This window comes from Rhincodon typus, chromosome 4, assembly GCF_021869965.1.
Source record: "Rhincodon typus isolate 14 chromosome 4, sRhiTyp1.1, whole genome shotgun sequence".
Lineage (NCBI taxonomy): Eukaryota > Metazoa > Chordata > Chondrichthyes > Orectolobiformes > Rhincodontidae > Rhincodon > Rhincodon typus.
In genome coordinates, this window is record NC_063335.1 from 36,986,927 (window position 1) to 37,002,048 (window position 15,122).

The following is a 15,122-nucleotide window of genomic DNA, read 5'->3' on the forward strand; positions in this document are numbered from 1 at the left end:
ATTTCACCCTGAACTAAATTAGGCAAAAAGAAAAAAAAAAAATTCTTTTCACAAACTGGAGAGATCAGCTAGGCAGCTTGTTCTTTGCAAGCTTTCCTCCAAATGAACAAGATAAAGTCAAGAACTTCTCCAAAATAGTCACTGTTTAAAATAGGCCAGCATGGGTCTACAGCAATGAAAGCAGTTATCAGTTGTCATATCAAGGAATAAGCAAAAAAAACCTGCAGACGCTGGAATCCAAGGCAGATAAACAGAAGGCTGGAAGAACACAGCAGTCCAGTCCTGAAGAAGGGTTATATCTGAAATGTTGACTGTTCCTTTCCTCCAGATGCTGCCTGGCCTGCTGTGTTCTTCCAGCCTCCTGTTTGTCTTCTAGGAAGCCTTATTAACCTCAACGTCCACCTGACTTTTCAACAACCTGTTCCAAAGTAACTACTCTAGGTATTTTGAAGTAAACCCATTTTCCCACAATCCTTCAAACTTAAGTTCTACAAGCAATATTAAATATTAAACATCTTTGTAACAACATCTTAGTAATGAGTACAGCACATGTAAAGGGAGAGAACGCCAACCTGACCTTGTTTTTGGTCTTTTATCTTTGTTGCAGTTGAACAGAAAGCAAAATTAAAACTATATCCAACAACACTTTAAATCATAAGATGAAGGTTTATTTTGAAATGTGTCGAGTTCACATAGTACAATCATTATAATCAATGGAAAAGAATTTGTCAAATCTACATAAAAACTAAATATCAAGACAGTAGACAGCTAAATGATATCAATGTAAAAACATTAGCAAGAGTACCAGACCAAATACAAAATAAGCCTGTATAAAAATCTCTAATGACCCAGTCAACGGCACATTGAGGTTTCCTAGAAAGCTATTAATGGCACGGATGCTGACTGATTATGTCAGATATTCATAGATATTTTTCAAAATTTATTCCAAACCTTTGCTAATCATTTTTGATGTCTTTGTTCTCAGAACCTTACAGAGCATGCAGCTCAACAAACAAAATTGCAATGCGAGCCAAAGTATAAAGGTTGAAGTTGTTATTTATTGGACATTGACAATTTGCTGATTCACCTACTTGCTGATCAGTTCTCATTGGTGGAGCAGTTGTACATGGATTCTGACCAGTATCAAAACCAAATGCACCTACATCAGCAGGTTACCTATCAAGAAGTTTGGATTAAAAGGAAGTAAAACATCGATAAATAATGCATGAAGGTTTCGAAAACATTGATTTAATATATGGTTCGGACATGCAAAAACTTTCAATTGCATTTTCTGTTAGTCTTATGGGGTAGGTTTAGAAGGGAAATTCTGTCATTGCCACCATCCAACAATGTTTGGTCTTAAGGTTTCACTGTTCAGAACCACAGCGATACTTATTAACATTTTAAAAAATATAGGATACTAAACCTTTACGATTTAGGCAACTAGCACTCTGCACAAACTAAAAACTGTCTTGCTAGCAAGCCAGAAAAAAAGCATCTGGTGCAGCATTTCCCAAAATGTGTTTGGAAAAGCTGTACAAATTGTACTAGTGTTATGTGCTACATTAAGTCTTCACTAAATTTAAAAACTAAAACACTGTTCATGTACTTTAAATCTGAAAATGCAACCAAGACCAATGATTTTATCATGGTGCATTTAAAGAATTCATGTTTTGCCAGGATTCTTCGTGAATATTAAAAGTGTAAAATATAAAAGGTAAATTGCTTGAGAGTCACTAGTGCAGGTCCAAACTAACTTGATTGAGGACTTCATGTGCCTGTAGTGGTTGAACAACCAAAGTTCAAACAAATAATCAAACTTTGAAGAATTTAACATACAGTACTTGTACAATAAATGTGCAAATGATTCTTTTGCATTATAAAAATGCATCATTCACCAGGACCAGCCAGTACTGTAATCATAATTCAAATTTTTAAAGGAGATCAATATTTCTATAGAAATAGAAAACATGTCTAAATCCAGATACACTTTTACTGTTTTATCTTACCACTAGCGCTGTATAGGTATCAGTTTTACTTTTGGAAAATAATCTAAAACAAATCATAATTGAAGTCGATTGAGCACAAATGGCATTTTTTTTCATAAGCAAGATAAACTAAATGCAAATAACTATAGTGGTGAATTTCTAATACTATATATATGTATATACACACACACACGCACACACACACACACACACACACACACACATATATATTTATATATATAAAAAAGCATGACCAATCTATTTGGATGCTCTCCTCACTGTACTCATACCATAAAGTACAATAAATAGCGTGAAAAATTAGAACTGGACATTGATTTATTCAAACCACAGCTTGCAACCCCCTTACTCAATGCTTACAATATTTAAATACTATATATATTATATAAATGTAGTACTGTATATATAGAAGCAGCAATTTCCTAATTTCAGTATACAAAATCACTTTTGCAGAAGACACTGAAAAATGCTAGCGACTGGGCATATGGCTTCTGAAGAAAATATTTGGGGAGAAACAAAACGCTGACTTTATCTACATCTACAATGTGTGTGTAAATTTCAGCATCTACTAAAAGGTCAAAACATAAAATTGACCAAATATATTTTCCAAAGCATATACAAAAAGTACCATGCATAATTGAGTCAAATATATCAGTTTGCAGTTCTTTACTGATAAATGGTTGTTTTAAACTAATTCCAAAATGTCATTTAGTTGCTCAAAGCTTATTGAAACTGCCCCGTATCCCAGGAAGGCAGATATGATATGACACTTGAGGCAAATGCATGTTGGGAAATGCAATAGCCAGCACGAAAAAATGTGCAGATGTGCTCAGGCACATCTCACTAAAAATGTAGTAAAATCCCAACTGTACAAATCTGTTCCAAAACAATCTATGTACAAAAAACATTTCTGCTCTTGTATTAAAACTTTGGCACTATGGAAATTTAGAAAACCTTTATTATACTAAGAAATAAAATACGTGGTGCATGGATATTTCTTTATGGAACTAATTTATGGAACCACAGCTGAGGATTCTCTGCTTTAATTGTTTGACTCAAACAACCGATGGTGACTTTCCCATGTCCGTGGTTCCTAGAGAGAAGAAAATGCGGTAGTTTAATAGGTTTTTTAAAAAAAAGAATTTATTGATACTATTTGTACATACATCAAGAAAAATAAGAATATGTACATGGTAACATTTTCTTCTATAGGATTCTAAATAATAACTACATCTTTGGTGATCGCTTACCTTTTCTAAAGTAATGCTCAAATTTGCAGTTATTAAAATTTCTAAGATTCAGTTTGACAAGATTATTCAGTATGCTGCCGAAACCTCCCTTCCATGTACATTATTCTCCCTTTCTCATCCAGCCCACCCTTTTAATTCTGTTGCTGATTAGCCACCCAGTATACCTTGTTGCTGGATATACCACTGTAATCTGCCTTGATGTACATATTGATTAACATGAAACAACACTGGGAAGCAGGGCTAGATTACTTCCACTGTACAATTAAATTCAGTTCCAATACTGATAATGTATATAAATTGCATAGCTTGCTGGAGCCTGAGGCAGTCCTTAAGACTGCCAATCAAATGAGATCAAATGAGGAAAGACAATGCTGAATCCATTACAAGCCTGATGGAAAAGTTAGATCCTGGGAGATACTGGTTCAGAAGGATGGAAAACATAGAAATTTGACAGTGTCACAGTCAGGGAGTGGGCTCCATTAAAAATATGAAAAAAAAAGTGCTTCTTAGGAAACATTTATGAAAAACAATGCTGAGTTTGAATACAAAAATAGAAATAGCTGCAAAAGCTCAGCAGGTCTGGCAGCATCTATGGACAGAAATCAGAGTTAACATTTCAGGTCAGGCGACCCTTCCTCAGAATATATTGGCAAAACTATGAACATAATAACACGACAGATTTTCACCATTAATTTTTATATTTATAGCTTATATCTAAGAATCAGAATTTATGCAAACTGACCAACTAGGGGAGGAAAAACAAATTTCAGAAAGACTCTAGTTACCAGCGCTGTGACATTTTAAGTTTGGTGAATACCTATTTTTTCAGACAACTTAACTTCCTTCCAAGGACTGTTGTTCCCATTCTGGTATAAAACACTGATAATTGAAACATATTTATAGTACATGTGAACTGCATTTCATTTATTTTGTCTGCATTAACCTGTACGCATTCTCACACAAACTCACCGAGAGACCCTTCTCTAACAACACCAAAAGTACCCTGAGTAATTATGGACACTAAAATTTCTGAAGAATTATGTTGGACTTAGAGGGGAGGCAGGCTACATTTACGAGGATTAATTATGGACGCCAAAATTTAAGTTACAAGGAGAGATTACATACATTCTATTCCCTTGAATGTCCAAGGTTAAAGGGGTAATTTGATCACGATTTCCATGTTATTAAAGTGGAACAGGTAGGGTGGATAGAGGGAAATTATTTCCACTGTTTGGGGAGTCTAGGACTGTGGGTCAAAGCTAAATATTAGAGTTAGATCTTTTTGGAGTGAAATTAGGAAACACACTAAGGGCGGTAGATAATTTGGAAAATGCTAGAATATGTTTATTTTATATTTGAGGTTGATAGATTTTTGCAACCAAATAGATTAAGTAATATGGGGAAGTCAGTATGTGTTAGGTCACAAATCAGACAGGATATAAAATTGAACGGGTGAACAAGTTCAAGGGGGGAGGGGTTAAACTGCTTCATCCCTCCACATTTCACTCAAGTCCATTTCAATGTCTCTAAAAGTTGTGTTTAGAACTGAAAACAATACACATTGCATACTAAGTGAGATCAACTATTTCCACCATGAGGAAATATCTCAGTTAATGGATTAAATTATGACTTCCTACTGTTTAACTACACACAATAGCTAAAAAAATAGAATTGTGTATATAAACGTAGCCTATTAGCAGTACAATACAAAGACCACCAACCTTCACTTATATAAGTCACATGAATGATAACTTTTGTTTTATTCAAACATAGTGCAGCATTTCCATCAAACACACCCTCTCCACTTTAAAAGAATGCAAGTCCCCCAAACTAGACTCTTCCAAAATTCACAAATGTTGTAAAGAAATGGCTTATGAGAGTTAAGACTACAGAATATAGGCTTTGACCTAAACGTAGACTAACACTTTTTCGGAAGTATTTACTGGATAGGAACTAGAAGTGAAATCCAGGCTGACAGTTGACCTCCTCAAACACCAGAGAGGGGAAGACTCAATGCAACCAGATATTTTACTGCTGTTGTCGGAGATCTCCTAAGCTAACAGCTGAACCACAAACAAATCTGACAGTTTCCTGGTCAGTTTCGTACATGTTACACATTGATCCAATAGGGAGCCACTGTACAATGTATAAACAAAACGGCAGTCACAGAATCTGTCACAACTTGAAATGTACAAGCTGTATTTGTGATCTTCTTCTTTCTTGTCTTTGGATGGGAGGCTGTGAGGGGTATACAGAAGAAATAGAAAGAATAGAAAGGAAATGGCAACAATGACAAGTGGTGAAGCCATTGCAATACCAGGAGTTCAAAAGATAAGCAGCGAGGCTGGTTTTCACAATTTCAAATCAAAATGGTGTACATAATGGTAATAATTCATAAATTGAGCAAGGATATTTGTTAAAAGGTTTAACATGGCTTTCTTTTCTTGTGTTATAGTTTAATATTATGAACCAAGTCAGTAACCTAAAGTTTTTTATATTGTTATTTCTCACTTAAGAATATTTCAATGATAGATTTACAAAATCTGCAAATTGCAGGATATCAAAAACCCAACTTTAAGATCCACTTTCTGAAATTAGCCAAGGACTAAAAGTTTTAAAATAAAGAAACTTGTAAAGTTCAATGTGCAACAGAAGCCCCTTCTGACTGCTTTAAACACTAATAGTGAAAAAGAAAACAAAGATTGAAAATTAGTTTTTACTTCAAATAATTTGCTAGAAATTTAAATTTGTCATTAAAAGGGATTGAGGAATATTTAATGTACTAAACTTAACTAGTGTTATCTGAAGACTTTTGGGTCCGAAAAAGGCAATGCACACTAGAACCCACAGACCCAAAGGTTATAGCAAGCCTGTTTCAGATTTCATCTGCATGTTGCTGCAGATGCCAAGTGGGTATTCAAGACAATACACCAATTTGAAGATGATCATTTTGGGCTGACTGCAGTCTTCAAACATGTCAAAAAGGAAGCAAGTATAAGAGAATCAACTGAACAATGCAGCAGGAAGAAATATGCTGCTGATTCCCACAGGTTCTTTATTGAAACTGTTTTTTTCCACTGAGGCTTTCACAAACCCCAATGAGGTAGCAGTAGGATCCAAAATCCTGAATTGAGGCCATATATCGATAGCTAATGAATTTCCAGCAGAGGTCCTTAAGTAGGTATCATGTTCTTCATTGACTTATCAAAAAGGATCCTAAAGTCTATTTCTATTTTAGATGACCAATTGTAATCCAGGTTCAGATTGGTCATGGGACAGTGTGGCTAGAATTGGTCTTCTGCACTCAGAAAACATACATAGCAAAAACTAATTTCCCCCTCAAACCACTGGAAAAAAGGGAATGGACGATAATGAATTCAGCAGTATCCGGGATGGCTAGAGACAGAAAGCGAGAGAGATGAGGGAGAGACAGAATCCCCTACCAGACAGACACAGGTATGATAGGCTGAATGGCATTCTGTACTACACCATACCAATGGATGGACAGAACAGACAGACAGACAGACAGACAAAAGGCTCAGTTCTGATGCAGTGGATAGTAATGAAATGGGGCCCATGATTGCAGAGCAAAATGAAATAAATTTATTGTTCCTTAAATAAGGGCATAAAGGTTGGGCAAACATGTAGTGGTAAACATACATATCCTCTACGATAGAAAGTGTACTCTCAACATAAATGGAGATACAAAAGATTTACAAACGTCAAAACACATAATAAATGGGTGCTTTAAATCTTCTTGTGTATCTGAAAATCCATAAATGGAACATACAGATATTTTTTGTGTTTAGTGCCAAAGACCACATTTGTAGGCAAGTCCTTGCTCTATTATCCATCTAATATCTGGTCATGAAGGGAGCTGAAAGACAGATTAGAGAATCCAGCTTCTTGGATATGTCACAGGCCCTCTTGTGATCTCGACTTCAGAAAGTAGCAAATGGAATATCCTCGTTTACAGTACACATGCCTCCAAACCACAAGTCCAGTTTGTCGAAGAATTATTCAGCAGTAAAGAGAATTTTATTTTAAAATTACATAGCCAGTTAAAAGCCTACCACACTGCTGTGGATCTGGAGTCAAATGTAGGAAAGATCTGGTAAAAATGGCAGTCTCCTTCCAAAAATCCATTAGTTAACCAGTTGGGTTTGTAAACTACAATCAATATCAGTCATAGTCATGGTTAGAGATTTGCTTTATATGCCAGACTTGAGTAACAAAATTTGACTTAAACCAGTTACCATGTCCCCACAGCATTGGCCTGGTCCACTGGCTTACCACTCTATCACCATTATGCCACTGGCACTCTGCATTTTGGATTATTTTTAGATTTCTAATGTATACCTGCCATTTCCCCAACTTTACATGGATGAACATGTACCTGTTTCCTCAACATTATTTACACACTGGGGCTTCTTGAGATTCTTCAAGACAGTGTCCAGCTATATCCCAATGGTCTCAGGAATAATGGTGACTTGGGAAGCACAATCCCGAAACAAACCCTGGTATGTCTTGCGGTTCAAAACAGGAAAATTGAAATATATAATATCTGATGATCCACTTACATATAAATTTGTTTGGTAGCAGCTACAAACACTCAGCTAACAGCTAAATAATTTGAGACCTGATTAATTTTTTGTTTACAACTATACTACACAAATTGTATCTAAACTGATAGATATCTGTTCATATTTCAAAAGTAAAATGTGTCTAATTGAATCTAAAGATATGGACTCTGTCCACAGTGGACAGTGCATGCCCACAAGCTGAACTGTAACAACTGAAGTGACAATGTTTACATTAAAATACATTTAGCTATGATTAGAAGTGATACAATATAGCCCTTCAGTATATAGAGAGAGATTAAAATTTTAATTGTACTTCTACCAGTACAATATCAATAGAAATATACCATAGCATTATTAACTGCACACACTCTTCCACACACTAGGTCCATTCATACAGATGGAATAAAAGCAACACTGGAATCTGTTAAGATCCTCATGTGAAACAAATTCTAAAAGACTGTGCAGCTGTACTGGATGTGGATTCTCAGACAAAGCTACCCCATCTAAAAGTCGTAATGCAATTTATTTTTCAAATCAGGAAGTGCTACAGAGCTGCAGGGACAGTTTTAGATAGTAACTTAGACTTGTGCCCTCTTAATTCATGTGTCTGATACCAAATTAAAAGTTATCTTAAATTCAATATATATTACTTTAAACTAATGCAAATAATATGCAGACACCCTACTGAGTACCTGTCAAAAAAAAATGTAAATGTAATATCAATTGGTATTCTCCATGGGATACATTAAGTGAGTTATTCAAATACAATTGTAAAAAGTTCTACTATATTATACGTATATCTATCCTGAATTAATATTTTGATAAAATATAGCAGAGTTAATAAAGCAAATTATTCACTCAAAGTTGGCAGCACCAAAAGATAAACAACATTCTATTTTTCAGAATTAGATGAAGTATAATTTCTAAATTGATGTTTCTAGATCTGTTTCAAGTGAACATAAAAAGTTACTTCCATAACTCACATTCATATGTTTGAATTCTCTACAGAAAATTCATCATCTGCTTCCATTACTTGGTTGTTTTTTTGTGAAGGAGGCTTCCATACATCACTGCTAGCACTTACATCAGAGGCATCATCCTCATCTTCCTGGCTAGCATTCTCTTCCCCAGGCCAATCTTCATCCTCTTCAAGTGCTTCATTTTTCTCATCATCACCAGGGTACTGTCCATCTGAATTATTGCTCTCAGAAGCCCCACTTTCTGTTTGCCTTTGTACAAACCATTCCCTAATGCTCTCATAACTCATACACGATCTTGCAACAAGATCATCAAGGTCCTCTTCGTTTAAGTATTTGTGTTTCAAATAGTATTGTTCAAGAACATTTTTCCCTAAAGAAGCAAGGCTTGAAGATATTTTGCTGGTTGATATTCCACTCCAGTTATTTGCCCTTCCACCAACTCTGAGCCTTCCTCTTCCTCGTGGTCTACCTCTTGATCTACCTCTGCCTTTACATTTTTTGTAGGACACTTGGGTTTGTCCATTTTGGCTGTCCACATTGCCACTTTGATAGTAATAGTACCATTTCAAGTTTCCATTTTTCCAAGCATATCGCGTATCTCCGAACCAACTTACTATGTCAGTTCTGGCCAGTCCACTCTCCGCTGCTAATCTGTCATATTCCTCTGGGGATGGCCACTGTGTGCGAACAAATGCACTTTTAAGGAGATGCAGTTGTTCTGGTGTTTTCTTATATAACCTACTAGCTGCAGCAGCCATTACCCTTGGTATTGCTAGTCCACTTGCCAAAGATGTGGTATGAATTTGTCCATAATTGGATTTGGCAGGTCCCCCTTCAGACTCTTTATATTTAATATCAACCTCACTTCCAACTGCTTTTCCATTCTCCTCGTTTTTATATTCAGAGCTTTTAGCTTTCCTTCGTTCACAGAACCAGACATCAATCTCCCTCCTTGTGAGTTTTGTGTCAATCCTTAGCTTGTTAACCTCATCATCAGTAGGAAATGGATTTAAAAGGAAACTTTCTTCGAGGAGATGGAGCTGCTCTACCGTTTTCTCTTTGAACTTTTGTGGAGTAAAATCAGGGAAAGCATTCCACCCATGTTTGCGCTGTTGATTTAGTACAAGGGATTCTGGTGTTGTTTCATCACCGGAATCTAAAACAATAGTGCTGCTGACCTCCGGAACATTGACATTTTGATTACACCTTGAATTCCTGTGATTGTATCTCGTGTCACTGAACCACTTCTTTATGTCACCCCTCGAGAGGCCAGTTACTTGTATAATTCTAGCAATCTCTGCATCACTGGGAAATGCATTTCTATTGAAGCTGGCTTTTAGTTCTGTCAGTTGCTCTTTTGTCTTCTTAAGGCGAACGCTATATGGATCCGTGGCTGGGGCAGAAACAAGAGAACCTCCTTGTGCAGCAATTTGAGGAAGCGGTGCATTATTTGCCCGTTTTGCTTCAGGGCCTGTGTCACCTTCCTGTGCTCTGCGTTTTTGCCACTGAGGCATTTGATTTGCAACTCCTGCAACAGTGACTGTAAGTGGAGAATTTCCAGTAATCGCATTCGTATTAGCAACCTGAGCTAAGACAATGCCCGGCTGGCCAACTATCTGACAAGGCTGGAGGATGTGTTGCAATCCATTAGCGGATGTTGAAATCTGTGCCGGTATGACAGTAATTGTTTGTGGTATAGTGTGCACACGTCCATTGAAAAGTTTTTTCTTGGCATCCTCTACCTCCTCTGGGGTCCAACTGATACCGTGCTTGAGGCGCTGAGCCGTGAACCAGATTTTAATCTGCTCCTCTGCATATTTTGTCTGAGTCTTTAGTGTTGCAACTTCTGATGGTGTGGGATAAGGAAATTTGTTGAATGAGTTCACTAGGTGAGTATTGACATCCATATTAGTGTTATAAGTTGGAATGCTGTTTACAGGTATCATAACTTTTGGAATGAAATTAGTAGTTGGAGATGATATCATCTGATTTACACCTACTGAATCAAGTATCCCCCCATTTGTTTCCTGGTTAATGCAAATTCCACCGGTATTGGTAGATCCTGAGACTGAGTTGGCCCCCAGTGTCTCATTGTTTTCTTGATCAGCAGTAAATTCATCTACCAAACTAGGAGAAAGAGAGATTCTTTTGGTCTCAGTTTTATTTTTAATCATCTTCATAATTGGAGTTTTACTTATTGAAATTCCTTTTGGAGTACTGTCAGTGCTTTCTGCCTGCTCTTCATTCGTAGAAACACCACTACTATTGGATTCTTCAACAGTCTGTTCAAAGACAGTTTGATTATTGTGTTTTACCATTTTAAGCTTAAAATTTATTTCACCCGAATGGTATCTGGCATTGTGGTCATTTAGAGTATCATACCTTTTGGTTGTAAAATTACATTCCACACAGAAGTAGGATGGATTAAGAATGACATTCGGGTGCTTTGAGTCAACATGCAAAGTAAATTCATTCAAGTCCTGTGTTTCAAAAGTGCAATATTTACATTCATAGCCTCCTTCCAGTCTCTTGATTTGAGTATCTTGCACTTCTTTTTCTGGAAGATTCTCATCATCCATTACTACACCATCTGCTGTCAAGCTCTCATCAGAAATATCAGGAGGCAGATCATCTGTAATCATGTCCAATTCTGGGTCTTGGTCCACGGTCTCACTGGCAGGAACCATGCAAGGAATTTTAGATTTCCTTTTACTGGCCATGCTCAGTGGTGAAAAATTGAGCTTTTTTTTCCCCAAAAACTACCAACGTCACTAGAAGTTGATCTATTTTCACTGATATTGTACTGATGTGCCACCTCACAGGCAGTAGCTCTATCACATTGCCTTCACCTGTAAATAAAAGAAAAGAAAGTGTAACTTTGGGATTATAAATAATTTTTAATGTTTAACACCAGTATTGAAATCCAAGACCATCATTTTGATTCATTACATCGGAATATAAATACTTTAAAGATTTAAGTTTCCTGATCTCAACAGTGTTCATACGACAATAAAGACTACTTACTTAGCCACAGAAAGTGAGGGCAACTTTAAAGCTATTGTCAATGTATTCCATTAATTTCCTTGCAGGTCGCTTGTAGTACATTTACAAGAGTCACTGAAGCACATGGGAAACATTTAAGTCAAAGATCAAAGAAGAATCACATGACCGATCCCAAGCATTTTAGGTCTGAGATTTGAGGGAAGAGTAAAGAAACTGAAGCTATGTGGCTGGGGAAGATCGTAAATGATATGGGTTTTCTGCTCCTGATTTTTTAAAAAAAAGTGTATTATCTGATCACTGCAAGGCTGATTAAACCTAATAAGGATACTCAATCTTTTACTTGGTTCTACTATTACAGAACAATTTCTGCATACCTACCCAATCAAATCCTTTTCAACATTTAAAACAGTAAGCACAATATCCTTCTTTTACAATGTTGGTTGAGGAATAAATAGTGACCAGGCCAGCTATGGGAATAAGGTCACAATAATTAGATCACAGTGAGTAGTCATATAGCCAACACAGCCCATGCTGGCCCATGCAAGAGCAACTTAGCTTGTCACCTTTTCCTTAATCCTGCAAATGTTTCCCTTTAAAAGCTTATCCAATTCCCTTTTGATTGCCATAACTCAACTGGCCTTCATCAGTGTAAAGATTTGCATTCTAGATGTTAACCACTTGCTGTGCAAGAATGTTTTGTTCCAATTTCGGATTTGGTCCTTTTCACAATTGTTTTAAATTTGTCCCCTCTGGTTGTTGACCATTCTCCCAGTCAGAAAAGGTTCTCGCAATCAACTCTATTTGAACTCATAACTTTGTACATCTCTATCAAAACTTGTGTCAAACTTCTCTTTTCTAATATAAATGCCCAGCTTCTTCAATCTATCCACTTAATTAAAATCATTCACCCCCAAAATCATTCTCATAAATCTGCACACTTTCTAAATAACATCCAGCTTTTAATTAGATAATGTCAAGGGATTGTTTGTTTACGTTCTAAGAGTACAGATGGGTCTTGGTTTAAACACTTCATCTGAAATGAAGTACATCCAACTGTGCATCTGTGCCTTACTAATGTATCAAAGTATTAGTCCAAATTACATGGTCATGCCATTGGAACAGGCCTTGAATCTTTGTATGACTTTCTGAATGGGACAGTGGCAATACTGGGCTAAGCTTCAAGAACTCCAAGAGTGCATAGAAGATGAGTCCCTATTTCCACAATGTTTCCAGAAAATGGGAGTTCCTTACTACTTTAAAAGTTCTCAGTTAAGAGAAATAACACAATTGTGGCTTAAATTTGAGTGCAGGCTGGAAAATAAGCTGACAACTCCCCTGAGAATTATCTATCAATGGTGTAAGCACACATCCATGTCAACAACTGCACCAAATAAAAAAGGCAGATAACGTGATCCTTGCCAAAAAAAGTTGGTTCAAAAGAGTTTAAAAGTAATGCATCAAACTCTTAGGATTAACCTGGAATAAACTTACCATGGTGCAAACCTAATCAAATGTGTAATCAGAGATTCTGGTGTAACAGGTCTTCACTTAACTTCATCCTCAACTGAATATGACATTTGGATTACGTACAGTTAGAAGTCAAATTTTCTGTCTTGTTAATCCACAATAAAAGAAAAGCCTGTGTGTAATCAAACTTCACAAAAAAGTGGAAAACAGCCTTCTCCTTTTCCTGTTCGTCCCATTGAGTCCGGTCTACCATATATGATATGATCATAGCTGATCTGCTATTTCAATGCCATATATTGCTCTCTCGCCATCTCTCTCAATGTCTTTAGTTTCTAAAAATCTGTTTATTTCTTAATTAAACACACTCAGGGAATTGGCTTCTGTAGCCTTCTATGGTAGAAAATTCCACAGGTTCATCACACTCAGTGAAGAAATTTCTCTTTATCTCAGTCTGAAATAGCCCAACCCATATCCTGACCCCTTGTTTGGGACCCTCTAGCCAGGGAAACCTCCTCCCTGCAGCCTGTCAGAATTGTGTATATTTCAATGGGATCACCTCTAATTAATATCAATTATAATAGTAATTATATTTTGTAAAATATATATCAGGCCAGATTTTCTACTGGCCAGAATATCATTACACCAGTTTGGATTAGAAGTGCATATGGGAACCCTGTGTTATCCATCTTAACAGGCTTTCCCAAATGAATATCCCGGCAAATTGAGATTCGAATTTAAGTGAATTGAATACAATTCCTCACAATTTAACAAATAAATGGAATATTAGTTCACTGAAGTAATCCACTAGTGTATAGGGTGAACGCATGATCCACAGGCACCATGACTCTGTGGGAATTTAAATGCTGTTAATTAGTTAACTAAATCTGGAACAAAAAGCTAGTATCAGTAACAGTAACCACAAGACTGTTGTAAAAGCTCGCCTGGTTCACCAGCATCCTACAGAGAAGGAGATCTGCCATCCTTACCTTGACTGCCCTACATGTGACTCCAGACCCACGACAATGTAGTCAATTCTGAAGTGCCCTGTGAAACAGCTGAGGAATCCATTCAGATGTCAACAGTGTGGTTAACCAACACTGCTTCAATGATAATCAGGGATGGACAACAAATGCTGGCCTGACCAGTGACACCTACATCCTGTTAATTAATGAGAAATGTTTACTAATATCACAGAGATATTACTACATCTAGCTGCTTTATCAATTGTACAAAATTTTCATTTGGGATAAAAACTAATTTAGGAATTCAATGGATTAATTTAGGAGATTTTCAAAACAGTGGCAATGTACTTCTGAAGGACACCAGAAGTAATAAGTACAAAAACACTTTCTTTGTAGGTATATAATTAAAACTTAATTTAGTTTTTAGTTACACTATTGTAATTTGTGTAAACACAGAAACTCAATGGAACTTTAAAATCTCAAACAACTAATTTTTGCTGAAGAACACTACATACCAGTGAGTCACAGACCTCAAAAAGTCAGAAAAACAGATTACTCACAACTTGTTAAATTCTTCATGCGTAGTGGTATAAATTTTATATTCCACAATTCCCCTTGAACTATTTCCTAGACCTTGAGAAACATGGTAAAGCTAAAAACACACTACTCATTCAATTTATGACCCAAAGTGAAAACACAATTAACTTACATATGAAAGTATAGGGCAATAATTTTCTTGTTGAAAATCACAACACCAAGCTTGCAGAGATTACTCTCACAGACAAATACACAGTCAACTCACAAAATAACAACATACAAGTAAGCATGAAATTATTCAGAGATAACAAGGTGTGGAGCTGGATGAACAGCA

The 15,122-nt window shown here is 36.4% G+C and overlaps 1 protein-coding gene across 7 annotated transcripts in view; it reads right to left on the bottom strand.

Moving 5' to 3' along the window:
* Positions 1 to 646: 646 nt before the first annotated feature.
* LOC109914209 (zinc fingers and homeoboxes protein 1) overlaps positions 647 to 15,122 on the bottom strand; it is a 20,256-nt gene continuing 5,780 nt past the window's right edge. For 5 of the 7 annotated variants that reach the window (XM_048596376.1, XM_048596374.1, XM_048596377.1 and 2 more), the window contains exon 2: positions 8,825 to 11,668. In XM_048596376.1, the coding sequence (XP_048452333.1) occupies positions 8,825 to 11,539 (2,715 nt within the window). In that variant the 5' untranslated portion in view covers positions 11,540 to 11,668. Of the gene's footprint in view, positions 3,100 to 8,824; positions 11,669 to 14,275; positions 14,448 to 15,122 lie in introns of those variants that run through there. The other 2 variants (XM_048596380.1, XM_048596375.1) reach the window with 2 other exon arrangements.